Source organism: Cydia pomonella, chromosome 7 (assembly GCF_033807575.1).
Source record: "Cydia pomonella isolate Wapato2018A chromosome 7, ilCydPomo1, whole genome shotgun sequence".
Taxonomy (NCBI): domain Eukaryota; kingdom Metazoa; phylum Arthropoda; class Insecta; order Lepidoptera; family Tortricidae; genus Cydia; species Cydia pomonella.
Genome location: NC_084709.1, coordinates 12,892,079 through 12,919,842, shown reverse-complemented (window position 1 = coordinate 12,919,842; position 27,764 = coordinate 12,892,079). Strand labels below are relative to the sequence as shown.

General features: G+C 35.5%; 1 protein-coding gene across 2 annotated transcripts; it reads left to right on the top strand.

Moving 5' to 3' along the window:
* The first annotated feature begins 594 nt into the window (after nucleotides 1-594).
* On the top strand, nucleotides 595-27,764 carry LOC133519881 (uncharacterized). 2 transcript variants are annotated; one of them, XM_061854060.1, is made up of 13 exons: nucleotides 595-1,163; nucleotides 6,390-6,508; nucleotides 7,882-7,997; nucleotides 11,850-12,004; nucleotides 13,143-13,291; nucleotides 13,636-13,767; nucleotides 14,347-14,419; nucleotides 14,830-14,951; nucleotides 15,886-15,998; nucleotides 19,820-19,974; nucleotides 21,762-21,910; nucleotides 23,390-23,521; nucleotides 27,443-27,764. In XM_061854060.1, exons 1-13 carry the CDS (start codon nucleotides 1,124-1,126, stop codon nucleotides 27,659-27,661), a joined length of 1,674 nt encoding a protein of 557 aa, XP_061710044.1. In that variant the 5' UTR covers nucleotides 595-1,123; the 3' UTR covers nucleotides 27,662-27,764. The 2 variants fall into 2 exon arrangements, with proteins under 2 accessions (XP_061710044.1, XP_061710045.1); XM_061854061.1 differs by lacking the exon at nucleotides 7,882-7,997 and having other exon boundaries at nucleotides 1,040-1,163.

Here is a 27,764-nt window from a genome sequence, read left to right as displayed (position 1 = left end):
TATAATAAGACTGGAAATTTCCATACAAATTCGTGTTTATTGTAATTGTTGTGCATTGTCGTTAAATGCATTAGCGAGATCTGAGATTATGTATGTAGGTATGAACTCATATTATAAAACCATTATTAAACTTATTTTAACAATTCCAATCAGTTTCTTATAATAGCAATATGGTATTAAGAGGAGTCACGGCATAAGAAAAAACCGGCCAAGAGCATGTCGGGCCATGCTCAGAGTAGGGTTCCGTAGATACTCTTCCGTCAAAATAAGCTAAACTGGAGCTTAAAGTATAGTAGATTGAACAACCAAGGGATGAACTGTGGATGTACGTCTTTTTACTATGAAGGGGAAACTTTTTGCGATGACTCAAAAACAGCTAAACTGATCATATCCGCTATAGTTTTCGTTTAATGTCTTTTTTAAGCTCTACTTCCAAGATTATTTTCACATTTTTTTTGACCTATGGTTCAAAAGTTAGAGGACACATTTTTTTTTCTTTCGGAGCGTTTATCTCCGAATATATTCACTTTATCAAAAAATTTCTAACGATATCGCACACAGTAAGGTTGAAGCAAAATAAAATTTCACCCCCACTTTACGTGTAGGGGAAGTACCCTAAAAAAAATTAAATTTTTAGATTTTATTGTACGACTTTCTCGGCTTTATTGATATATATATCCATGCCAAATTTCAGCTTTCTAGCACTAACGATCACGGAGCAAAGCCTCGGACAGACAGACAGACAGACGGACATGGCGAAACTATAAGGGTTCCTAGTTGACTACGGAACCCTAAAAAGCTTTGGCACGTCCCTCACCGAATAAATGACGCCGTTTTTTTCCTTGATCGTTTAAATATTGACCTGTCTTTGGTTCAACAAACTGGTTTGAAGGAATTAGGTTTAACGTTTTATTTTTTTATCTGGTCAGCGCCTCATCTCAATGTGAACCATGCGAAATATCTTATCACTTGGATGAGACAGAAGCATGTGTGAGTGAATACAAACATACTTGATTTTGTTGCAGTGTTGTGGTATTTATAAGGTGTAGCAGTAGCAGGGCTCCAGTTGCAGATGCATATTTGGCACTTAAAACGTTCTCAGAGGTTAATTTAGGGCTTCGATATGTTGTGGAAATTTGTTTTGGTTGCTTCTCTAGCTTTGGGTGAGTACAAAATAAAAACTTATTTCATAACACCAATGCTGCTGCATTGGTTTTTTTATTTTATTCACCTATGTAAGTTTGTTAACGGCCGGTTATTTTTTATAAAATTATATCTGTTTAGTTTCTTTTCTTGGCCTTAATAGTACATTACGATACAAGTGCGAAAAATAGGAAATTCGAAACGAGTGGCGATAAATTAAAACACGACCGAAGGGAGTGTTTTAAATCGACGCGAGTTGCGAATTACCTATTCGCACATGTATCGTACAACGTTTTAAAGTACATATGGCCCTTTAAATGTTCGACACAGTAACATAATATGCTACTTCTCGCACTAGTGCTATAAAGTAGCCCCATATGTACTGTAAAATATATTTTATTTAACTTAGCAATTTAACTTAGCAGTTTGGAGCACTTATCAAGTTATCACCTTAATTATTACATAGTAATAATGTTTATTATAGATGTAGGTGTTTAAAATGTTTGTGATGACTAAGATATACATATAAATAATAGTTAGACTACGATATTCAGCTCTTTTAAATTCTATAATACATACTTTATAATAAAAATAACTGAATACCATAGTTTAATAATATGTAACCGCGGCCAGCAAAACCTCCACTTTGTCACTTGCCATAAGTTGGCCTTGACAGGCTTATTCGTATTAAGATAGGGAAGTAATTAAATAAGCAGCCGTTTTTAAAACTGCAAAAAACAAATTGCCGTTAAATCAATTGGACAGCATACCTACAAATATTTTGCTGGCAATAAATAAAAATCCAGCTACAACTCTTGTTCAGCAAATAATTCACAAACGGTCAACATTATAAACAACATCAATCTGCTTCTGTTATAATTCATCTGCTTAATAAATAGTTGACCTGCAAAATAATTATTTAGTTAGCAAGATTTAAAATTTGGTTGGTAGAAAAAACATGTCTCTAAGCAGTTAAATTCAGACGTATGCATATTAAAGCAATGGTAATCTGATATAATACGGTGGCTAACGTTTGATTTGAAAAATCGGCAAAGTTGCAGGCGCAACGAAATCAGCCCAAGTGATAAGATCTCACCACCGCCAAGATCTCAAGGTTTCCAAAATCTCAAGGTCATCTAAAACCGAATCAGAGCACCCCACTATCCACGTGGTCTTGTCTGTCCTACCCCTAGAGAGCAATTGCGAAAGCGGAGGTGTGGAGGGAGGGCAGCCCTCACCTGCTGTGATGGAGTGCGGGAACAAGTGAGGCGAGCGGCTGAGCCCAAAGGCGGCCAAAGGCGACCAGCAAGCCGAAGCTGCGGAGCCGAGTGTAGTGACCGCTTGAAATAATCCGCTTGTGGGTACTGATTGCTTATCAAAATTTTATTAATGGTGGATCGCTTGCTCCTGATCAAATAAATAATTTGCCAACCAAATCAATTTAGATCAGCTCAGTATAACATTACTTGCGAACTAGTTAAGAAATACTTGCTAACCATAAGTTGCTGACCAAGTATGCATTTTTGTTGGCCAAATATATATTTTTGTTCATCAAAATAGGAATATTTTGCAGATCGATTAAATGACAATCATTAAGATACAAGCAAATCTCGTAATGCAATTAATCTTTAATTGCATGTAAAAATACGCAAGTAAGTATAACGGGTTGGCACTGATTGACCGGCACGTTATCTTTTCGTGGATCAGCAATAGGGGGCAAAGTTGTTGTTTAACCGCTCTAGCTAATACTGACACCCGAGCTAGCGAAGGATTATAAAATTGAACCACGAGTGTAGCGAGTGGTTTGAGAGTGGCATCTTGAGCGTTGCGAGGGTTTCAAGGCACGAGGGTTAAACAAACTGCCTCCGAGTGAAACACAAAAATGTTCACCACACCGTGAAGAAAATACTATCTATGTAATACCATACCAAAAAAGATTTTTTGCCAAAAACTTATTTATTTTTCTTTATAAGAACTACTAGCGAACATTGACGCAAAACTTGATCCCATTCACACTTATAAAAGCATGAAATTTTGAAAGTCTTTGGCGCAGATTTCCCTTTATTAAAGGTAATTTTTTTGTCAAGTAAGGGTGTATTAAACCAGATGTATTTTATTTGCGTTTCAACCATTTTAGATTCGCCTAACTATATTCTTAAAGCTGTAAATCACCGGTAAATCTACCAACATTTCTGCAATAAATGAGTACACGAACGTATTCAGAATAATCTCTCGACAAAACAACAACCAGTGTAGGTACCTAACTTAGTTAAGCTGATAACTTATTATCCGTCCTTGTTATGTTATTGTCCTTATCATTAATCGTGGGGTGGAAACAAGATCCGAATTATTGAATTTAGTTGCCTCAAGGTCATTCGGCAAAATGAAATGATAAAAAAATGCTGTTTGTGAAGTGGCATACGGCAAAACCAATGATTTAAAGAACAACTGTGTGCAATATAATAGCAACCAATGAAAAAATAGAATTTAAGGGAAAATATGTCAATGATATTACAACTTCGTTTATTATGCTTCTGCATTACTTAACATTATTTCAACTAACTGTAATCTTTACTGATATATTGGACCTAAAAAAGTTATACTTAAGTAAAAATGAAAACCGCGAGTCCAAGCAGAAATTCTTGTAAAAAATTTGAATACCCAATGAAAAATATACAATTGTGTATAATTATTAATTATTTCAATTCAATATCATAAATCAAACATCTACACCCATCTCACCCGGAAAATATGAAACTTTTCTATTAGAAGATCTCCCTCATGAAGTGTAATGGAGTACCATTATTATTCATTCAGACTTTGTTGTGGTTTTGTTTGACCGATTATTTGGTCAATTTGCTTTCTTGAGACTCCTGTGATAGTGCCGTCCACGACAAACCATGACTGTCTATAGGTAATCTATTTTTTTGTCATTATTTACTAGTACTGCTATTATATTGCACCCTAGTCTAGTTATTTTCAATGAATGTAACATTTTTAACCGCGTGAATTAGAATCTGTGGTTAGATAATTACTTATTGTGCATGTGTACATAATAAGCCGCCAAATATTCATTCCAGAACAAACAAGTTTTAGTCCAGAGGTTGAAACATTCAAAATATAACGTCCTATTTTAGGCCACTGGGTCATTATTTCACTTGGTTTAATAGTAGACTATGTGACTGCTACATAATAAAAGTCATTAAAATACACGAGTGTGGGTTTAAGAAACGAACGAAGTGAGTTTCTTAAAAGGATCACACGAGTGTTTTAATGTCTAATTATGTAAAGTTACATACACTATTTTATGTACACACATATTATAAACTTTCTATGATATATTCACTAACCCAAATTACAGTCAACGTTCGGACATCGTTGCTCTCTTGCCGGAACTGGCGGATATATGGTGGCGTGACCGATATATTTTTATCGCTCATTTTACACGAAACTTTTGCTATAAGTAGTTACTTTAGAAACAACAAAAAAAAATCATTTTATACTTAAAATTAAAAGATACCTGTACGTCAAATGGCGGTAAACGAAAACTTTTTTCACGCATGTCACGCATCTATAGTTTTATTTTAATTCAGAGACAAACTAGAGTCGGGGGCCTATTTTCGTATCATTCGATACAAGCTAACATATGAGATTTGACAAAATTGTTTGCAATTGATATTTCATTTCGGACAAAAAGGCATCTCGACTGATATTAGAATAGAGGTCAAATCGAATTGCTTTTTTATCACTTTTATCAGAGATGTTCCAAATTTGAATGTCATAACCACATCGATTTTGATGTAGTTATGAAGCAATAGGGTTTTTTCCATCAGTCTACAAATCTTAGGGCAGAATTGTATCCCAATGAATTCTTATGGATTATAAGAACATGTTATAGTGGACCTCTAATGAGCATATTTTTGTAAAGATTGAATTTAAAATATCTTTTAACGTTTAACACACGGCACGTGACCCAAGTGGAAGTGACGTCACCACTCTCGGTTTGACTGTTCGATCAACCAACCCCTCGTTGTCTGTTCTCAGTACAAAATTTAATACTCATGCTGTAGCCATTTAGGTGGTGGGCAAGCTGTGTATTTGTGCGTATAAATGTGTGTGAACAGACCTTGGTGTTACGTGTGTATGTACATTACATAGTTATGTGTCAAACCGTAAACTGTGACGTCACACAATTTTCAAAGAGCGTTTTGGGTGCGAAAGCATCTATCAAAAGATATTTTATTAATTTAACATAATTTAAAGCCGTTTTAGGGTCAAAATTGAATTTTAAGACAACGTTTGGTTAATATAGAACATATTACAAGCGTTTTGAAAAATTGGAAACAACCCTATTACAACATCATCAGTATAAAAATTTGTTGTAACAAAACAGTTTATCGTAATGTTGGCCATTATTTACGGATTTTGAAGGTATCATCAAAGGGTTTATGATACGTGTGTAGATAAAATATACTATTCGCACTTGAAACGAATAGTTAATCGGTACTAAATTAAAACAATATTAAGTATGTAACTTTTCGAATTGCTTATCCCTTGTTTCGTGCGGCGCTCAGGGTGATATGAAATTTAAAGCAAACATATAATTTACACAAAATATTTACTATTATATTTTTGTTCTGACGTAGGCAGTATGTAGGTACCTACTTATATAAAAAAATCGTTTATCCTCTAGCAAATAAGTAGTCCTATTATCCCCATGCCGCAGGGGAATATTTTTTAGTATTTTATTTTAAGTTTAGTATTATTTATTCTTAGATTTAGGTTTTAAGTTTTATAGTTCTATTAAATTACATATTGAATATGAAAATATAAATATATATATATGCCAGGGAATTTATTATTAAACTACTCTGCGCCGTTTTTTTCTCGTATTTAATGATAAGTTGCCGTTGAATCCGAGTGATGAAAATGTTTGAAAGCAGTATAGAGTATGTATATTAACTAAAATTACTCAAACCCGATACTTAATGTTTAGACGTGTTTAGGCCAGAAATGTTAGCTATGTTATACATAAATAATATGTTTATCTAACGATAGCGATTTAACGTTAGATTTCCAGCATTGCAGCTCAGCATTGTTTGCTTGCAACCAGAACAACAACATTGATCGGTATTGCAATTTACTGCGGTAGGTAATGCAGTTCACAGCAATTCTGCGGTGTCGTAACTGGTATTTAATTAAAAGGAGCGATTCCTAAAATTGCGTTATGTATTTTTTATTGACAGGAGTATTTGGCCGCTCCACGAGCGATGTTTCTGACACATCCTATGAAGAGTACAGCCAACGAGTGGCTACGGAATATTGCAACGCCACTCATGCCGAAGACAAGACGTCAGAAGTCAAGGTATGTTTCTTATAAGAAATGGAAGGTAACGTCGTAGTGCTTGACAGACATTGTCTTCGTGTATGAACTCACAAAAAACAATATGTCAATTACATTTTCACCACATCAACTGGTAAAGGCCCTCTTGATTGTTCAAAAAGGAATGAGAAAGTTGCATTTTGTCCACACGTGGGGCTAAGTAATCAGGTGCATTTTTTGAGTTGTTTCCTTAAATTAGCTGGTAGAATTGACGTTTAAATGATGATTTTGAATTATAACTTTTTTATTACGTTTATTTCGATTTGATTTGCTTTGTTTTTTTTGGTATAGGTTTAGTATTTTCTTGGCGTTGGTGTGGTGAAAATTTTTGTGTTTCACTCGGAGGCAAAGTTTGTTTAACCGTCGTGCCTTGAAACCCTCGCAACGCTCACGATTCCAATTCTCGAACCACTCAACAATGGTTAAATTTTGTAATCTTTCGTTTGCTCGGGTATCAATATTAGCACGAACGATTAAACAACTTTGCCCCCTTGTAAAACAAATAACTATTAAAGTACTGCGGCATCTGGAAGCTTTACTTGATTGCACCAATATTTTTCATGGAAATATTCGCCGTAGCCGGATAAGTTTTGGTAGCACAGTTGGTCAAAAGATCCCGAGACCATTGGAATGTCGCACATAAGTAAAGAGTTAAATAACGAATGACTGAAATATTATAAGAAAGAGTACAATTAATATTAGATTTTAGGTATACAACCTCTCCAACCATTCGTACTACACCTATTTGGGACAATAATACAAGTTTTTATTTAAATTTCCCTGCTTACATATAAATGTTAGTTTGGGCCAAATCTTGGAAGCTTAATTATGAGAGACCGTTGAAAATACAATATTATGATGACATCGACATGATCTGGAAATGGAAACCGAAGGTGGCTATAGGATACTTCTCGTAGTGGAGATATTTATTAAAATAATGCAACCACCTTACTATCGCCCGTTCAGTGGAGTTCGTTTAGTGAAAAAAATATTTAAAATTTTCTACGCATGTAGATTAAACGACTCCGTAATGGACCGTACATAATAAACTAGCATGAGGCTTTATTAACCTCTGACAAAAATGAATTTTAAAAAACGTTGTTCAAATCATATTATTCCTCTCTTACTACACTTCTATACGAGTATGCATGGGCTCGAAGCAAAACTGTCAGTATCCTTATTGGCAGAGCTATGTTGCTTTTCCTAATAATACCTTTCTACGTCTGTATAATTTCTACTTGAAATAATTAACAAAAACGTTTTTTTTTTCACTTCATTCAATTGGTACCTATTTCTTGTATTTAAATTTTCTATTTCTACTTATATTGTATTACCTACTTGTATTTGTTTTTCAGTCTGCAATGTTAACATTCAGAAAGTGTTTAGACGACGCGATCAATATTGAAACTTTCTCCAAAGAAATGGAAAAAGCGGAGAACAGCGTAGTAATATATGACGAATTAATCCAAAAGTAAGTGCTATTCTTTCACAAAAAAATTGTTTTGTTAGTAGGTTCTAATGTTACGCTTAGTAAAACCTCTTGTGAGTAATTCACTGACCGACTAGTTGTTTGTAGTTTAATCATTCGTGCTAATATTGTTACACGAGCAAGCGAAATATTCCAACAGTAGAATTTTAAGCATTTCAAGGAAGGCGAGGGTGAAACAAACTGTTCTACCGAGTGAAACACATATATTTTCACGACACCAATTCAACCAATTAAAAATCTAAATATAAAATATTACAAATCAAAATCGAACGTTATCAAATATTTATCAATATGACAATCATCGTTTAAAAATCAATTTTACTAGTCAACATGAGGATTCAACTCTAAATTTTCATCAACCTGGCCACTCTTTAAATAAAATGCAACTTTTTCATCAGATTTCGAAGAATAAAGACAGCCTTTACAAAATGGCGTGATAAAAAATAGTATCAGTTCACATGTAAGCTTTAAAATATTTATTTCTGTATATAAATAACGTAAATACGAGTATAGGGACAAATGAAAACTTAATCATACAGATTGTTCGAAAATGTAGTCACAATACCTACCTACTTGTAAGAGACACGAGTTATGAAAAACATTAAATTTCAACAAGATTTTAGTTAATGAATTTGAATTCTATAATGACTGATTACTTATGTAGGTACCTACTTGGCTATTTACTTAAGTAGCTTTATCTGACGTTCATAAACGCATTGTAATATATATACATACTTGAAAAATAAATTAGGTATTTATCTTTACTAATTAATTATTATAGTCAAATATTATTAACATTTATCACCACAATGACATTGACCGCTTGCGCAGTTAGGTACAAGATCACAGACAAAACAAAACAGAGACCCCGAACGTAATTTTTACGTAAACTTGACGTCAAAACGATACCTGAATTTTGTCAGGGCGCGTAGCCAACGTGCCAATCATTAACCATCCGTAGCGAACGAAACGCAAATGGCACTGTCGCACTAATATGGAGGAGTGAATTTTTTTATACCACGACGGTGGCAAACAATACACGTACTACTAGCCACCTGATGGTAAGCAGTCACCGTAGCCTATGGACGACTGCAACTCCAGAGGTGTTTCATGCGCGTTGCCGACTCTAGAGTGATAGAGAGACTATAGACTACGCTACGCTACGGAGCATTAACGATTGGTACGTTGGCTAAGCACCCAGTTATCAATGTTATCATTCACACGTGCGTCCCGCTCGCACTAATACATCTACGGTACGAACAACTCCGAGCGAAATGAACTTTAACTTCAACATTTATTCATTTATTCTGTCGCCTGCGGTATTTCCGGACCGATACGACCTTCAAACATTCAAGAAAAGAGCGTACTCCCATCATAAAAAAAGCAAATAGGCCAAAAGGGCACTTTTACTCGTACACGTTAACATGGAATTTATATACCTACTAAGTAAAAAAAAAAACAAATCAACGATTATAAAATATATAATTAACTAAAAATATCAATGTAAACTAAAGTATTTTATTACTTAAAGATGTAGTCTCTTAATATCAAATTACAAAAAAAACTAAATAATAATATAAAAAAAAAGATCAGAAAAAATTATCTAAAAGTATCTAAAGTGTCAGAACTAAAAGATGATATTGTTTATCAAATTATGCTTAGAGATGTATAGGGTCTCATTTAGGTGGGTAAAAACGATTGCTAACTTGCTAAGAAAAAATAAAAAAGTGAGATTTAAGAACTAAATTGTTTTTTTATTGAAGAGTGTTAATAACGTATATTAACAGTATTTACATATTAAAAAGGATATAGGACTTTTGTTTTAAGAAGGTATTTACTTTAGAATATGGGACTTCATACTTTTTTGAACTTTGGTTCGAAAGTGATATTAGGTCAGTCATCGGTTTTTTTCAAAAGTATTTAATTTATCCAAAAACGTTTTTAGAAACATTCAAGTTATTTTTAAAGACCCATTTAATGACGTGCAACACGTTTGTGGTTTCAGATTTTATTTTTGTAACAAATAGTTACATGTATGGAGTGCCTCCCCTTAAAAATATGTTCAGTAGCGGATTACAAAATACACCTATATTTCAAATTTATATGCCCCTTTTCAGCACTAAATAATTTATAACCACCAATTTGGGTATAAACGAGTAAATACGGGCACATTGAGTAAATACTGAGAGTATACTCACGGGTAAATACTGAGTATTTACTCAGTATTTACCCGTGAGTGATTTATTAGATGAGTTTCTCAAACGCAGTTATTCCTTGCAGCTAATTTTCTTTTCGCATTTTTTCCCGAAAGCGATTATCCTAGTCACTATTTTCCTCTGCAGCTTATTTTTACAGTGACTTGGCTTCTGTTTCTGATAATTTTTTGTCTGAATTTTAACCTGCAGTTAATTTCTAAATTATAATTTTTTCTTTGTTGTGTTTTTATCCGTAGCCATATCTCCTAATAGTTTTCTTTCACTGTTGCGTTTTTACACGACTGCGCAAAAAGGAGTGTAAAGTGTAAGTGTATTGTTTTCAGCGTTCATGTTTGTGGGTATGTAAGTTTCTTTTAAGTTACTTACATACCCTGTTAGCGTGTTAGCTTAAACAGACCAGTCTCCACAAACAGCACCCGTTCACGAGTATGGCGCGTGTCTCAGCCAAAACGCGCGCAGAACGCGCGAATGATAACGAACTGACATCGTTTAGATACCGTTTTGATGTCAATCCCTGCAATCCCTACTAATATTATAAATGCAAAAGTAACTCTGTCTATCCGTTTGTCTGTTACCTCTTCACGCTTAAGATGGACGACCGCTAGTACCCATCTTCCTCCTTGGGTACTGAAATTATAGGAAATATAATACACCGTGTTTTTATTGAATTGCGTTAACTCCGGGGTTTCGGTAAGTACGTTTAAGGAAACTAAATGGCATAGTTAATTTTCAAAAAAAATATTTTTTTTTGTTTTTTTTTTACTATTTTTATTTTTATAAAAAGTAACTAAATGTTGCATATAGCGTTGTTGTAACACGGGCATTACATTTAACTCAACCAAACAATTGAAAACTGTGACATATCAATGTCATTTCTAACATCGATCGTCCGAGATAGTACGTACGTTTAGTAGCAAATGTATGAACTCGCACTAAACACTAACTAATAAGTAAACAGGTCCTAAAGCAAGTGTACACGCTCGTAAGGGCCTTATAATATAAAAATTTATGATTGATTATCTCCGAAATGGAGTTAGTTAGAATATCGGTATCTTTGAGAAAGTTACTTAATTTAAGCTCAGGAATGCACCCTCGAAATTAACGCAAATCAAAAAAAACACGGTGTATACACTATTGAATTAAAAATAAATTGACCGTAGCTATACCCCTTCGTCTGATTATTTCGAGAGCTTTTAAAAAATTGTATGATATTTATTTTTCGTTCCTAATAACTATCATAATAACCAAAAAATCGAAAATAACCTTACGAAGGGACTGATCAATAGTTCGACATCTAATTTTAAAAATATTTTCCATTATGTCAATATTAAAAGAGGAAAATGGAGATTACGTTTGTATGGAGATCCGCTCGCTCGTCTCTTTTCCTCTTAAACCACTGAACCGATTTAGATACAATGTGGTATGGAAATACTTTGAGGCCCTGGGAAAGATATTTTATTAATCTTCATCATATCATCATTATACCTCACAGACAAACTCGCGAGCAGAAGGTATTACAACTATTTTATTAATCTTCATCATATCATCATTATACCTCACAGACAAACTCGCGAGCAGAAGGTATTACAACTGTATGCCTGTAAACACTGTTTTCTAGGTACTGTGCTAAAGCTCCGCAGCTAAAAGAATGTGCCAGCGACTTGGTCAAAGGAATGTCTCCATGCTTGCCGGCCGGATTGGACCGTACTGCGGTGAAGAGCACCAACACCCTGATCGACTTCGTTTGCGACAATAACGGTGCTAGGATAACATGTAAGTACAAGTGGAACAAAAGACTAGAAAGTGCGTAGGTTCACACGTCGCATATTATTCAATCACTCGATCACGCCGAAAGAGTGGGAAAGGTATAGTAGAGAGTTGACTGCATATAATAAACAAATCAGGAAAGCAACAAGGAGGTCATGGAGAAGCTTCTATGAAGAGATTGCCCAAACTCATAAAGGAGCGGGAATTCACAAAATACTCACCAAGACACCAACCATCTCGGTCTACTTAAGAGACCAAATAAGTTCATTAAAGGACAAGAACACTCGAAAGCTCTAATCAAAGGATTTAACAACAAAACTGCTAAGGAGCTTCTAGGGCTCAAAAGACACAAAACATGCGCGGTGACCAGAATATTGACTGGACACTGTAAGTTGAACAAACACATGTTTCAAATTGGAAAGAAACAAGATGCGACATGCAGGTTCTGCCAGGAGTCAGAGGAGACTGATGCACATTCTCTGTTCCTGTGGACCACTAATTTTCGGGCAACGGGATTCAACGGGCATTAGTAATGAACTTTACAGTACATATGGTGGTACTTTAGCGCACTAGTGCGAAAATTAGCATATTACGTTACTGTGCCAAACATTTAAAGGGCCATATGTACTGTAAAACGTTGTACGATACATGTGCGAATAGGTAATTCGCAACTCGTGTCGATTTAAAACACTCCCTTCGGTCGTGTTTTAATTTATCGCCACTCGTTTCGAATTTCCTATTTTTCGCACTTGTATCGTAATGTACTATTAAAGGGCTATCACAATAGATGAGTGCTTGGTCGACATGACACTCAAAGGCCCACAAATCCACTATATTAATAATACCCATAACATGTAAGTACCTACCGACGGCTCTTGGTGCTTAAATGCACGGCGCTTTGCATAAAAGTTCAGTTCTTGTCAGGGTGAAAAAAACAATTACACCAAAGTCAATGCCGGATTTAGAGGTCTGGAGGCCTCGGGCAATAAAGGAGTGGAGGCCCCCTGGCCCCAAATTATTTTCCAAATAAAATGGTTAATTTTCCGAAGTCTCTATTGTGGGGGTCATTTTTGAGCAAATAAGTCTAATTGAATTTATATTATGTTATACCAATGTGACCTACGTGACCTAATATTTTTTGCAGCATTCGTTAAAGCGGACGGCCCGCGGTGTATTAAGGACACGATTTTTGATATCGTTTATTGCCAACACGCCATAAAATTTAACCTCACGAAGTTTGCAAATGTGTCTGGAGATGAAATAGCTAGTTCATTATTCACTATGTCTGAAAAGGTAAGCCAATCTCGACAAACCGAACCAAACGTTCGTCATACTACCTACTAAACTAGGCTCACGTTGCTGACAGATGTCGATAGACTAAGGTTGAGGACCATACTCTGCTTTTGCAAGTAGCTAGCACTGAATTCACCTAAGCACCTTTCCTCAAACTGATATTTTTATTCCCACATTTTAAAGTAAGTATAATATTATTGAATAGGAGCAGCGCGATGGCTTTGCCCAGTTGGGACACTGATAAAATAAATATTTTGATTTTGAGCCTTATTTTAACAAAATGGTTCAAGTCTCCCGGACTCTCCCTACTTACGAATATCTTTAATAGTATTTTTTAATATCAGGACTGGTGTGTCTTGGTGGACCAGAGCTTGGAGTGTTTGGTGAACGCGATAAAGAGTTGCCCGAACCCAGCTCTCGGACAACTGGGCCAGGAATTACATCACGTCTACTTAGGAAGCCTGTCTTGCTCTGAGGTATCTAGCGCTGATTATTATATCTTGACATTAATGGCTGGATTAGAGAATTCCATGATACCTTACAGATTTTATAAAGTATTGCGAAATGGAGCACTACTCATTAAGTGCATATGTACTTATATTACTTTGCTACTATTGGTAATTGCTCTATAGGTACATAATCTCAAGGTATTTCTAACTAAAGATTACCAACGTAGGTTTTAAAGAGAATCTATTTTACGATTCCATTCACTAATTACATAACGCAAGAAACTTTTGGGCTAAAAATATTGAAATCAAAGCATCCGTATGTCTATCACACTATTTTTGTTGCTACGTGTTGTGTTTATCCCCTGGTATATGTTTGGCATTTTAGTCGGATTATCTTACACGGTTTTCATTTTCTAAGTACAGAAATATATGATGTAGAGTTCGATCAAGCTAAGTTGGCATCGATTTTGATAGCCCAGCCTATGCGAGTGTTAAGTAAACGACATAATTTTATAGATGTTTGATGTTTAAAATAACACTTGTGATGTCTGAGCCATCAAAATCGCTGCCAACTTATCTTCGCCTGATTCCATAATATTGTTATAGGTAATTCAAAATGCCAATACGGAAGTGGTCGCAAGAACTGAAGGAACAGTAGACACTACAACTGGAAGCTCAGGTATGGATAAATTATAGATCAACTTATGAAAATAAAGTTAATTTTAACTTCAATTAGAACTCGATATTTGGAATAGAGACGAATGAACGATCTGAACGTACAGCATACGGTGTATTCCCATCTGTGCCCACCCTACGTGATCACTGCCGTACAAGAGGCGGGCACAGATGGGAATGATTTGTATGCAGCGCCTATTCCCATCTGTGCCCGGCGGGGACAGATGGAGTACACCCAGCATGCCCCCTTCACTTCGGATAATATAGACGAATTACTTACTTACATAAAAAATAGTAAGTTTTGATATAAGGTATTTCAGGTATTTCCTGCGGCATTGTTGTCGTAACTGTAGGTAATTAGAGTAATTAAACTTGTAGGTGTGATCTTTAAAGTTGCAATATGTTTTTTGACAGGAATATTCGGCAGCTTTACGTTCTCTGTTCCTGATAATTCACCTTATGGTAAATTCAGTCAACTAGTGTCTTCGGAACTTTGCAACGCCACTCATGCCGAAGACAATACGGCAGAAGTCAAGGTATGTTCACAATAAATGGAAGGTATACGTCGTAGTGATTGACATACTGAAAAAGTTTATATTCCGTTTGTCACCTCTATTCCATATTCTAGCAATTGAGATTAAAATCTGACCAGTAATATATGATCACGCGCCATATTGCAGAATTTCATTTGAACTAAAATTTTCATACTAAACTGAACTGTGACATGAGAATAACAGCGCCCTCTTGACAATGATCATCCATTTCTGGTTAGGCTTTAACTATTGAGCATTTTTGTAAGAGTAATATGGTGGTAATTCGTAAATATATAAAAAGAACACTCAACGCAAAAGTAAAAAGTTAAATAAGTAAATAAAAGAGAGTAGGTTATGGTTAGATCTTACAATAAAAACGAAAACAATTTATTATGCACTATAATACAAGCTTTTATTTAACTTGCCCTGTTAGTTATTTGTATTTGTTAGTTTAGATTAAATTTTGGAAAGAATATTATTACCAGTTCCTGACATTCGATAAAGGTATTGGATATATTCAATATATAATAATATTAATAATGTCGTTCGACCCATGACACGGGCAAGGGCAGCATTTGCTCGGTGTACCCCTCACATTTCATTAATGTGTCAAAAGGGCTTCTACGAGTTGGCTTCGCCTCGGCGCACGCCTCCCAAAGGTCTGGAACACCATTGTTCCGTGATGGGAAAGACATACATACATAATGTTATGAAAGATCGGTGACAATACAATTTTATGAAGACATCGAGCCGATCTGATAATGGAAACCGAATGTAGCTTGTGTGGCCAATGTGGCCATAGGGTAGTTCTCTTAGTGGTCGTATTAAAAATAACGCAACCATCACAAACTCGTTTCGATGACTATTCAAAGAAACTGGCACACTCGGCGATAAAATCTTGTATCAAATCTAATACATACATGTATTTTTATTTCAGTCTGCAATGATAACATTCGCACAGTGTTTGAACGACGTGACCAATATTGAAATTTTCGCGTATGAAATGGAAAAAGCTTATAACAGCGGAGTATATGACAAAGTAATTCAAGAGTAAGTCTTTTCACACTAAAATGTATTTTTGTAAGTAGTAGTTCTTACTTATACCCAGAGATCCCTTTCGAGAGAACTTAACTGACCGTCTAAAATAGTGTCAGTTCAGTTCTCGAAATCATGTACCTACAAAATGTCAATAGAATTTAGATATATAAAAACAAAGCCCCTTGTTAGCTTTAAAATATGTAGGACTTATCAACAGTTCCAAAATTCAGTAGCTATACCCACTTGCAAGAGACAACAGTTATTACAAAAAATATCAACTAGGCTTTGATGACAATGAAAGTTATAATAAATAAAACAGAAATAAAGGTTACAAAATAAATTCGTGGTATATCCGGTTTTAAATATGTTTTCACGTGATTGTTCTAAAACGAATGAGAAATATGCATTTCATCCACATGTGGGGCATAGTAATCAAATGCAAATTTTGAGTGGTTTCCTTATATTAGCTGGTAGAATTTACTTTTAAATGATGATTTTGAATGATATTTTTTTTATTACGTTCATTTGGATTTGATTTGGTTTGATTTTTTTTGGAATTCATAGTTAGTTCTATTTTGCTCGCCTTGGTGTGGTGAAAATTTTTGTGTTTCATTCGTAGGCAAAGTTTGTTTAACCCTCGTGCCTTGAAACCCTCACAACGCTCAAGATTCCAGTTCTTGAATCTTTCGCTTGCTCGGGTATCAATATTAACACGAGCGGTTGAACAACAACTTTGCCCCCTTGTAAAACAAATAAAACTATTTTATAAGTATGGTGTTGAAAGCGCCAATTTCAATTTCCAATTTTAATTTCATTTATTCACCATAATTTAATATGTGACAATTTCCATTACTTAACATTATGCAAAGTTATTCATGTCAATATCACAGTTTAAATATTCAGTCACAGAGTAAAAGGCATGCTTCCAGAAATAATAAGATATTTTATTCTTAAAGTTATTTGTTGGGAGGTTTGTTATTTCCAATGACAGCTTATTGAACATTTTGATATTTAAGTAAACGCCGTATTTTTTTTAAGCCGCAGCTTTGTTAAAAGCAATTTGTGTCTGGATCGCGTGTTATTATTGAGTATATCTAATAATTCTAGAAGAGAGTCCGCTTGTTTGTGATATTTTAGCAAAGAATTATAGACAAATATGGCCGAGTCCCGTCGGTTGAGTCAGGCCAAATTTTTAAATGTTGGGTTCATTTTGAGCAGTTAGCCATACGGTAATATAAGTTGTGAAAAGTCCCCAAAAAAATGTAAGTGAAATGAAAATAATACTTATTTTTCAATTTGTAGCCACTTTTTGAAATCCGAATATTCAACGCGTGCTTGGTCACCCTAAAGTACGTACTTAGAGACAGGCAGGGGGCACGGCACGAACGCGCTGTGCCGCGCGTTCGATTCAGACGTCGCTCCGAAGTTGAGCGAGACAACGCTATGCGCATATTAAGCGACATCCCGCTCGCACGTCGGAGCGAGGCGCGAATTGGACGCAGAGACACCCTTATCTGTCAATCTCACTTACCACTAAGAATAAAAAGGAGGGTAGTTTTTCTTGCAATTGACTTAACCAGCACAATATGAATCAAGTAGCACGAGACACCCTTACCTGTCTATCTCACTTACCACTAAGAATAAAAAAGGAGGGTAGTTTTTCTTGCAATCGACTGAACCAGCATAATATGACCTCGAGACCCGTATAACCTTCGTAACTAGAGAGGGCACTAAGCACGTTGTTAACACTGTTAGCTTAACGGCTCGGCGAGCCATATGAATGACAGGATACACTGCGTGTTATTATGATTACCATGGAGCGCAGGTACGTAGTAGAGTCAGCATCAAAAGTAGCGGATCAAACGTTTCAAAAGTATCTACCATTCTGTAATAGCTTAACAAAAAGTGATGGTTCTATCTGTAGAACAATTAACACTGCAAAAGATATACTTTTGAACGTAAATTTTAGAAATGTATCCATATTTGGAAAAGTTATTCCCATCTGTCCCCACCGGGCACAGATGGGATTATCTCTGCATACAAATCATTCCTATCTGTGCCCACCTCTTGTACGGCGGTGGTCACATGGGTCAAGCGAAAGATAATAAAATTGAATGAGTAGTTTGAAAAGCGGAATCTTGAGCGATGCGACGATTTTAAGACATGAGGGTTAAACAAACTTTGCAGGCGTCCATTGTCTACGGAGGCTGCTTACGATTAGGCGGGCCGTATGCTAGTTTGTCTCTGACGAGTCCGACGTAGTATAAAAAACATTAAGACAAATCCATCAAATGAATGTTACTAAAGTTTATCATTCAAAATCATCAGCATCACTTAAAAGTCAATTCTACCAGCCAACGTACGAGTACGAATTGATTTCGTACTCAAAATTTGCATCTATTTATCCGGTTTTAATAATATAATATAATATATAGATACATATATTACGCATTTTTACATAATTTACGAAGCGTTGGAGGCCTGGCGGTAAGATGTGCTGCTTCCATTTCAATCCGTTGATCGCGGGCGGGTTAGTGTCCTGAAGCGATTGGTAAATACTAAATAGGATAGGCTCCCAAAATTACTATGTGCCAATACGCCTACGGGTGATTCTTAAATTGTGTCCAGAGTTATTATTTTTTCATAAAAGTTTTTATTTTTCACATTCTTACGTATATAAATATATATATACAAAAAGCTAATTTTTGATGCATATGGTCAAGCTTAATACCCTCAGTAAAGGTAAATAAAATGTGTTCATAAACACGGTTGTGACAAAGTGTCCCTTTTGGCGGCCAACTCCACTTTTTTTGATTTATATAATAATTGTAACATAGCCTAAGTTACTTCCATGACTACGACAAATCTAATGACAGCTCATACGTTGAAATCCGTCAAATTATAAAGGCTATAGTGCGTGACAAAGAATTAGAAACACATCATACAACACATTCACGCGAAAAACATTTTTCTGCTTTGGCAGTCGGGCAAAAATAGCAATATGATCTATAGCTAATAAAAATACATTTCTAAAGAGTGCATATGCCTCTAAATTAGTAAAACGAATTAAGAATGTCACGACCTCGTGTCTATATGTCATGAACGTGGAGTCAAAAGTCCATGGCGGCGACAGTATTTGGAGGTCACGCAACGGTCGTGACAATTTGGAACATGTTCGGTATTACCTAAAAAATACCTTTGACTTTGCAAATGTTAAATAATAAGCTTAATCTCGAATGTCTGAGGTATATCTTACGTTACAAATAATAACTTGAAACTAGTACTGACTCGTGACGCGTTAAGGTTGGCCATTTTTTCTCTTCAGCAGTTTGCTAATCTGATAACAACACACTGTGTTGCTGTTTTAAAAAACTTTCAAAAGTCGTAAAGATAATTTTATACCAAATACCGTATGTTATACTCGTATTACCACGAGTGGCGGTGATACGAAAACTGATCACAAAATATATGTTGTTTAAAATTATATGAAATCGTTATATATACATTCAATTTTTAAACAGTATTGGATGGCTTTATATTTGATATAAGTTCTTGCAAAAACATTTCATATTTTTTTCAATAAAACATAAAATATCACAAAATCCGGGGAAGTCATACTACACGTTCCGTGACATTTCGAACTAATAATTATTTTTATATGTTTCTAATAATCTTAGGACAATACAATACATTTAGGTTACCAATAAAACTAGAGGTAAATTGCTAAGTATATTGATATAGAACTTATTATTTTCTTAATAATATATGCTATTCTTACAGGTAACACAAAAAAAATAAGAATAAGAATTACCCCTATAAACACTGTATTCTAGGTTCTGTGCTAAAGCTCCGCAGGTGAAGGAATGTACTGGCGAACTAGTTAAAGGATTGACTCCATGCCTGCCGCCCGGATTGGACCGTACCGCAGTGAAGAGCACCAACACCCTGATCGACTTCGTTTGCGACAATAATGGTGCAAGGATAACCTGTAAGTACCTACATACCTACTTAGAATCGGACCCCGCTAAGTTTTCGTGCCAAATGTAATGGTCAGATATGGATGGCACTTCTATGAAATATGTATCTACCTATGCATTGTTTGTTACTACCAAGACAGTGTAAAGTCTAAAGGATGACTCACGCGAAAAAGCATATTTTCATCATTTACACACCCCACTGGCTCCACATAAAACCAGGGCAGTTGACCACGCTAGTCGTGCCAGCTGCATTGCTGAGTGGAGACCATTTCGGCTTTACATCTCTGTTTCTACGGGTCCAACACTTCGTTATCTATATAAAACTTCGCTGATCACGTGATGTTTTCTAGAGAAAACGAAGTGTCGGACGCCTTCGGCCCGGACTACGACTACTAAACGTACGGTGCTTTGCAGACAGGTTAATTGGGGGTTACCTAGTCTCGTTTTTTCTTCATGCGGTTCTTGTCATGATATAAAAAATATAACCAAATTATTTTTTTTAACGTTAAAAGCAAATAGAATAGAATAGAAAAGAAATAATTTATTCAGACAACACATCAAATCAAATAACACATGACCATAGCAAATACAGGGCAAAGATAAACAAAACACTAGAAACACAGATGTAAAGCCGAAAAGGTCTCCACTCAGCAATGCAGCTGGCACGACTAGCGTGGTCAACGGCCCTGGTTTTATGTGGAGCCAGTGGGGTGTGTAAATGATGAAAATATGGATTCAATATCAAATAAACTTTTTTAATACTGTTTCTCAAAAAGTACTACTTTACGTAGCGTGCGGAAAGTTGAATTTCGCGAACTAGTGCTTTTTACTTTTCCACTTGTTCCAATTCATGACTACTTATTGATGAGTGTTAATGTTAGTTTCCTTTAAAAGTCGTAATCAACATAAAAACCTACTGTTAATGTAAAAATAATAAATATAAGCATATTTCATATGTTATTACTTACCTCTTCATCATTATAACACGTTTATTTTTTAATATTGAATATTGAAAAACCGTTCTTAATAAGTTGTGTGAATGGAACGGAATAGCTGCCGAAACGCCTATCAAAGCAGAGGCGTTTTTTCTTACTGCAAGAATGTTTTAAGTTTCCAAAGGCAACATTCGATATTGTTTTCATACAATTTAAATATACGATACACAAATAATCGTAAATAACGATACTTAGGTAATAATAGTATAATATTTTATATTTACAATTGTTTCTGTCTTATAGAACATGCATAAAAAAGTACTTGTGGTTTTCTTATTTTGTCGCAACTGTATTTAAAAATCGTTCGATGCACGTGCGGAAATGTCATTCTTCAATCGTCCCGAGTTTTGCCAAGATATCTCGGTACTCGTGAAGTAATGACATACTTTCCGCACTAGCATCGAAATGTACTATTATCTAATACTGTATTTGTCGGAATGTAAGGGAGTGTCATTATGAACGCCATATTTTCATTGAAAATTGACATGAATGGTGACAATACCCCACTTTGTTATTGCAAATGCCATCCAGAGTTAGACCATGCATGAAGAGATTTTTTTTATTAAAAAAATTAACCTCATTAATAATAGTAGGAAAAAGTAGCTTTACTGAAAGCGTAGGGTTGATCCAGCTCGCTTCTCCTGAATCACCCCTCTAAGTATACGTTGTGCCCTCAGCCGCATTCCAAAGTACTGAGCACTCGGCCGTGGGCAATCTCTCGCCACTGTACTCGGTAGTTACGTCAAGGCATAATGTTCATATCTAGCAAATATTACTCTGCATTTTTTTCATGTTTTTTGCAGCATTTGTCAAAGCGGATGGTCCACGGTGCATTAGAGACTCGATGTATTATATCGCATATTGTCAAAAAGCCATATATTTCAACCTAACGAATGTGTTTAATGTCTCTGGTGATGGAGTAACTAGTTCGCTGTTCGCTCTATCTGAAAGGGTAAGGCCAACTCGACAAGCCAGACAATGCCCCTATACTCATTACTCATCGCGTCGAATTATGGTCCCTATGACAGTTAATTTTATAGGGAGTAGCTGTCACGTATCTATGTATAATGTTCGTAGACTTTTTTGTTCCTTTAAGACAATATACCAACAATTAGTACCTATTTTATTACCTATAGACATTTAAAAAGCGGTGGTGGCCGAGTGGATATGACGTCCGACTTTCAATCCGGAGGTCGTGGGTTCAAATCCTGGCTCGTACCAATGTGTTTTTCGGAATTATGTACGAAATATCATCTGATATTTACCACTAGCTTTTCGGTGAAGGAAAACATCGTGAGGAAACCTGCATACATCTGCGAAGAAGTTCAAAGGTGTATGTGAAGTTCCCAATCCGCATTGGGCTAGCGTGGGGACTATAGCCCGAGCCGTCGCGCATGAGAGGAGGCCTGTGCCCAGCAGTGGGACGTAAATAGGCTAAATTATTATAATTATTATAGACATATAATGGCTCTAGAATAGCTACATAGTCTTAGCCTACAGGCTTTGGGAATATAAAAGTGTTAAGAGAATCAGCTATAGTTTTAAGACCCAGAGTTTTGGCTGCTATAATGCATGTTAATCAGCTTGTGTTAAAGCTTAAAGTAAATTATACAACTTTAACAGTTTATTAGCAGTTTATTTGTACTAATAAACCGCTGCAAACTGCACTTACGGGTCGAAACCGGAGATAAAAGTTTCTTACTCGTACAACTCCTTGTATTGCAAACTTACAGTGGAATAGCGAAGTTATGAGTCGCTATTAAAGATCAAGTAGTCACTAACGAGCATTATTCAGTTACGCTCATATCATAATACAAGGTGCCCGCGAGCAAACGGTAAAAATCAAACACGTATTCCTAAGCCCATAAGAAGGAAAAATCTTATACAAATATATGTCAATTCCGCCAAACAAAAATATTTTTTTTGTGTTTTTTTTTACTTTTTGTACTTACATAATAAGTACATTTCTTGGAATATTTATTATTTAAATTTATTTTTGAGTTGGTACTTTATTTCGTAAAAACTAAAAAGTAGTGTATCCAATTTCTTGTCACTTTGATATCCAGACTAAGGACGTCTAGACTAGGTCCCATAGTGGCCACATCGCCATCAAAAGGCGTTATGCACTGAAACACAATAAAAAACGCGTTTTTTTTTAAATTCGTATTAACTCTGAAACTATGCGAATTAAGAAAAAGGTTATATGACATTTTTGTCTCTAAATTCGATCCGGAATCTTTTCGTTTCCTCGCGGGCACCGTGTATATGTTAAACCCGCGTATTTTTTTCATTAAAAGTATTGAATTTGTGCGGTAATGTATGTTGACACTTTTTTATCTCTACCTACTTTTACTGTTTTAACACTCCAAGATACTCAAGTAGGGTACTCCCTTGGATATACATCTTGAATAGTATTTTTTTTTAATAACAGGACAAGTGTGTCATGGTGGACCAGGGTTTGGAGTGTTTGGTAAACGCGATAAAGAGTTGCCCGAACCCAGCTCTCGGACAACTGGTCCAGGAGTTCCACGACGTCTACTTAGAAAGCCTGTCTTGCTCTGAGGTTAGTAGCACAAAGGGCCTAGCCATAAAGACAATTGCTGATAGAAAACGCCAATCGAAATTTAAATAATTATTGAAAATAGTGACGTGACATTTTGTAGCCGTAGCCCGAAATAGTACATTACTATAGAGGCCGGGAAACGTAGGGTTGCAGGCCAAGTAGATATATACGGCTGAGCTTAGCTAAGCCGGATAGAGATACGCGGCCGGCAACTCAGTTTCTCGCCGAGATATGTATAGTGCTTTTCTCAAACTTTCAATTAAAACAAAAAATTGTAGTCAATTTGTTTTGTGGCGACCTACTCGGCTCGCCACTCTACCAGCGTGTACAACCTTACGCGCGTAAGTCCGCGTTTCTGCGCCATGTGCCACCGCCGTTGCTTAGCAACGAATTTGCACAACAAATCACCGTTCCAAGCTAACTGAAGCTAGTTGATGGTTGGATGCCAAGACGTTGTGTCACAATGTGACGTTAAAAAACAAAAGAAGGTTGCTTTACAGTCCTAGGTGTGTAAAGCAGTATAAAATTCCTTTACATATCATCTTCACTCATCGCACCTGATATGTAGTATTTCCGGGCCTAATTTGACGTCAGTCATGTCATCATTTCATAGCAAGTTTGAGAAAAGAAAATTATGTTCCTTTTCGTTTGGTGTTTGTCGATGGACGGTTGTCATCTTGGCTGGGCCCCCTGAACTGAACGTTATATCTTGGCATTAATTGTCAGGGCGCAGGTGTGGGAAGCCTCACTCAACTGGGTGTTGTAATAAAAACGCAGGTCCCAGGACGACGATAGGTATTTATTCATTGGAAATAAAAGGTAGCTGTAACAATAAAGGCAAGAGGTTAGCCCTCCGATGCATGTAACTAACTAACATATATGAACACTTTAGTAGATTACTTTAAAAAATCTAAAACTATGTAGGTGTCTGGAGGTGCGCTGCATTACTATTGTGATTTTGCACTCATATATATTATTAAAATAAATGTGTTGATGACGTAATACAGTATATTGGTAAATAAAGATCGATCGGAGTTAAGGATCGAACTGAGAATATCAAAACCAGCTAAAGGAATACAAATAGAAATGATTTGAATTTTGTAATTTAGAATATGTACCTATGTGCCAGGATGTTAGAAATAATAGAAAAGTTGATAGTGTAACGTTCCGTTATACGCACCGTTACATAACGGCTGGATCAGAGAATCCAAAGATATGTAGGTACTTACCTACTTGAAAGTTACTTAAGTAACACATTTTATAAAGCCTAGTGAAATGAATAAGTATAGGTACAGTCACGTCTGCAAACATCGATACGATTAAATTGCAAGAAATATATATACACGACTTTATGGCCCATATTATATTAGGGTAGTGTATACATATTTTTGGCACATTGTCCGTACCGATATTTTTAGACGTGACCATACTATGTGCACTCTGTTGATAGGTATACGAATACATTTTATATCCCAAGAAAGATACAGTTGCACAAAACATTAAATTTGCCTGGCCTGATTTTATTAACTATCATCAGATATTAGAGATATACTCTGGCAAACCCACTTTGTTAGTAGATAAAGGCGAAGGGTTGCAGGCCAAGTAGATATAAACGGCCGAGCTTATCAAGGTCGGTTAGGGATACGCGGCCAACAACCGGTTTCTCGCCGAGATTTGTTTAGTGCTTTTCTCAAACTTGCAATGAAATAATAATAAAAACAGGATGTTGATGATGATGACTGTTTCATGACCTAATGTAATAGGTTATTCAGTGCGTGGGGTATTAAAGTTTTTTTTTTTTCATTTTTTTTTTATTGTTGGCTGTATCTCCTAAACCGTGCGTCGTAGCGCAAATTTTCATTTTCAAATTTTCGTTTCCATTAGGAAACCCTGAAATAACAAACAAACACATAATGGCAGAGATAAAAGAAAAAAAAACATAATGGCAGAATTTAGCTTATAGGTTTTTTTTATGGTTGAATGCCAATACATGTCACAATTTGACGTTTAAAAACAAAAGAAGGTTGCCTTTGCCAGGTCTAGGTGTGTAAGGCTGTATGAAATTCCTTTACATATCATCTTCACTCATCGCACCAGATATGTAGTATTTCACAACTTCTTAAGCAAATATACTTAACCCTAGTTCAGTCAATAATTAGTTGTAAAAATACACAAATCTAAACCATATACACCTACCACACGAAATACTAGGAGAAACGGTAACATACTTCCAACCACTTCAATAAATACCACATACGCTAGTAGACAGTTTGTCTTTAAATCCGGCAAATTATACAATTTCTTAAATAAGCACTTAAATATACATCATTTACCATTTTATGAATGTAAAATAATTATAACAGACTGGCTTAAATGTAAGAGTTATTATGATACAGAAAACTTAATTCAAAATATTTTAGGGCTTAAAACACACACACACACACACACAGGCACACACGCACACGCACACACACACACACACACACACATATATATATATATATATATATATATATATATATATATATATATATATATATATATATATGGACTTGCAAGTCCATCTTCTCATTAGGTTAAATTAATCTATAAGCAATTACTTTTGTTAGTGTCTGATATGTTAATTTTATCTTTTTATTTCTATTTAAATTTAAAAAAAAATTGTTCTAGTACTAATTAAGGAAGAGCGGTGAGAGCGGCGGACCTCTTAACACAGGTATTTATTACTTAAAAAGAGGCGCCAACACTTACAACTGTATAAGTAATTCTTAAACAGAATAAACATTTTTTCATTTCATTTTTCATTTTCATTCCGGACCTAATTTAAAGTAGGTAAGTCATGTCAACATTTCATTGCAAGTTTGAGAAAAAAACATTTGCAATGGGTAGGTACATACATACCGGAAAGCATATTATAACGACATTTATGAACATTGCTGTATTGTGTATTATAACTCAATACAGGTTATAGGCTTCATCAATCGAAGCGCTTACCTTGTGACAAATTGTACAAGTTGTCTTTAGTCGCATCTGAGCAAGCGAGAGATGTGCACGTGCTTAAGAGCTCCCGCTCGCCGAAAGGCAAAGAGAAAAGCTCATGTTTAACGACGAGTATTATAACAAAGATGAATGGAATGCGAAAATGAATCATAACAGAATTCTTCGTAGGTATAAAAATAAATTTAGAAGTTTTTTTTTGTTCTCTAATCATTGAGTATTAAGGCATGGAATGTTACTACTTTGCTGGTGGCAGTAATGCAAGTAGACCGCCAGCTTTCCCGGGCTAATATACAGGGCGTCGTAAGACTATGGGACATCAAGGGAAAGTACCTTAAATATCGTACATAGGATATTTTGCTGAAAGAAGACTTTATGTTATTTCTAAGTCAGTAATTCTGCAATTAAATATTTTCTAAGAATTACTTGCTTCGTCTGGGAATCGAACCGACTTAAATGTGGGAAAAAAATCTCCCCTATTTTTATGATGCCAATATGATAGAAAGGATGGACAAAAAATAATAATTCTTCTTAAATAATATAGTTTTTTAAAAGAAAGGAAAAACGTAAAATGTTTGAGTCAAATTTCAAGAAAATTATTAAGTCGGTTCGATTCCCAGATGAAGCAAGTAGTTCTTAGAATATCTTTAAATGCAGAATCTTTTAAAAATAACGTAAAGTCTTCTTTCAGCAAAATATCCTATCTACGATATTTAAGGTACTTTCCCTTGATGTCCCATAATCTTGGGACGCACTGTATACTTACTTAGATTTTAAAGAAAGTGTTGTTCGCGTTTCCATCCACAAAATAGTGTTATGTAAATAGGTACCTACACCCAAACCCGTGGCAGATGCTTGGTATTTTAGTTTTGCCATTTCTTACACGTTTTTCATTTTCTTATACCTATCTAATGTTTTTTATAGGTAACGCAACATGCAAATACAGAAGTGGTCGCAGTAACTGAAGGAAAAGTAGACACTACAACTGGAAGCTCAGATGCGGGTAAAGATATCGATCAACTCAAAAAAATAAAACTTGAATTAGACGTGCGAGCTGCGGAACTGCAGATTTGGAACAGAGAAAACGAACTGAACGTACAGCATACCGCCCTCACCTCGGATATAAAAACGAACGGGCATTAGATCTCCAGACCTGTCGAGTCTTTTCACGAAATAATTTTAAATAGTGTGCTATTTCTGTAATATATCGCCAAAGAGTAAATAAATACATTGGAAGCATTTAAAA

Coding starts and splice junctions, on each gene's coding strand:
- LOC133519881 (XM_061854060.1), top strand. CDS start 1,124: ATGTTGTGGAAATTTGTTTTGGTTGCTTCTCTAGCTTTGG. Junction 6,509..7,881: donor ACAAGACGTCAGAAGTCAAG/GTATGTTTCTTA, acceptor TTTGTTTTTCAG/TCTGCAATGTTAACATTCAG. Junction 12,005..13,142: donor TAACGGTGCTAGGATAACAT/GTAAGTACAAGT, acceptor TATTTTTTGCAG/CATTCGTTAAAGCGGACGGC.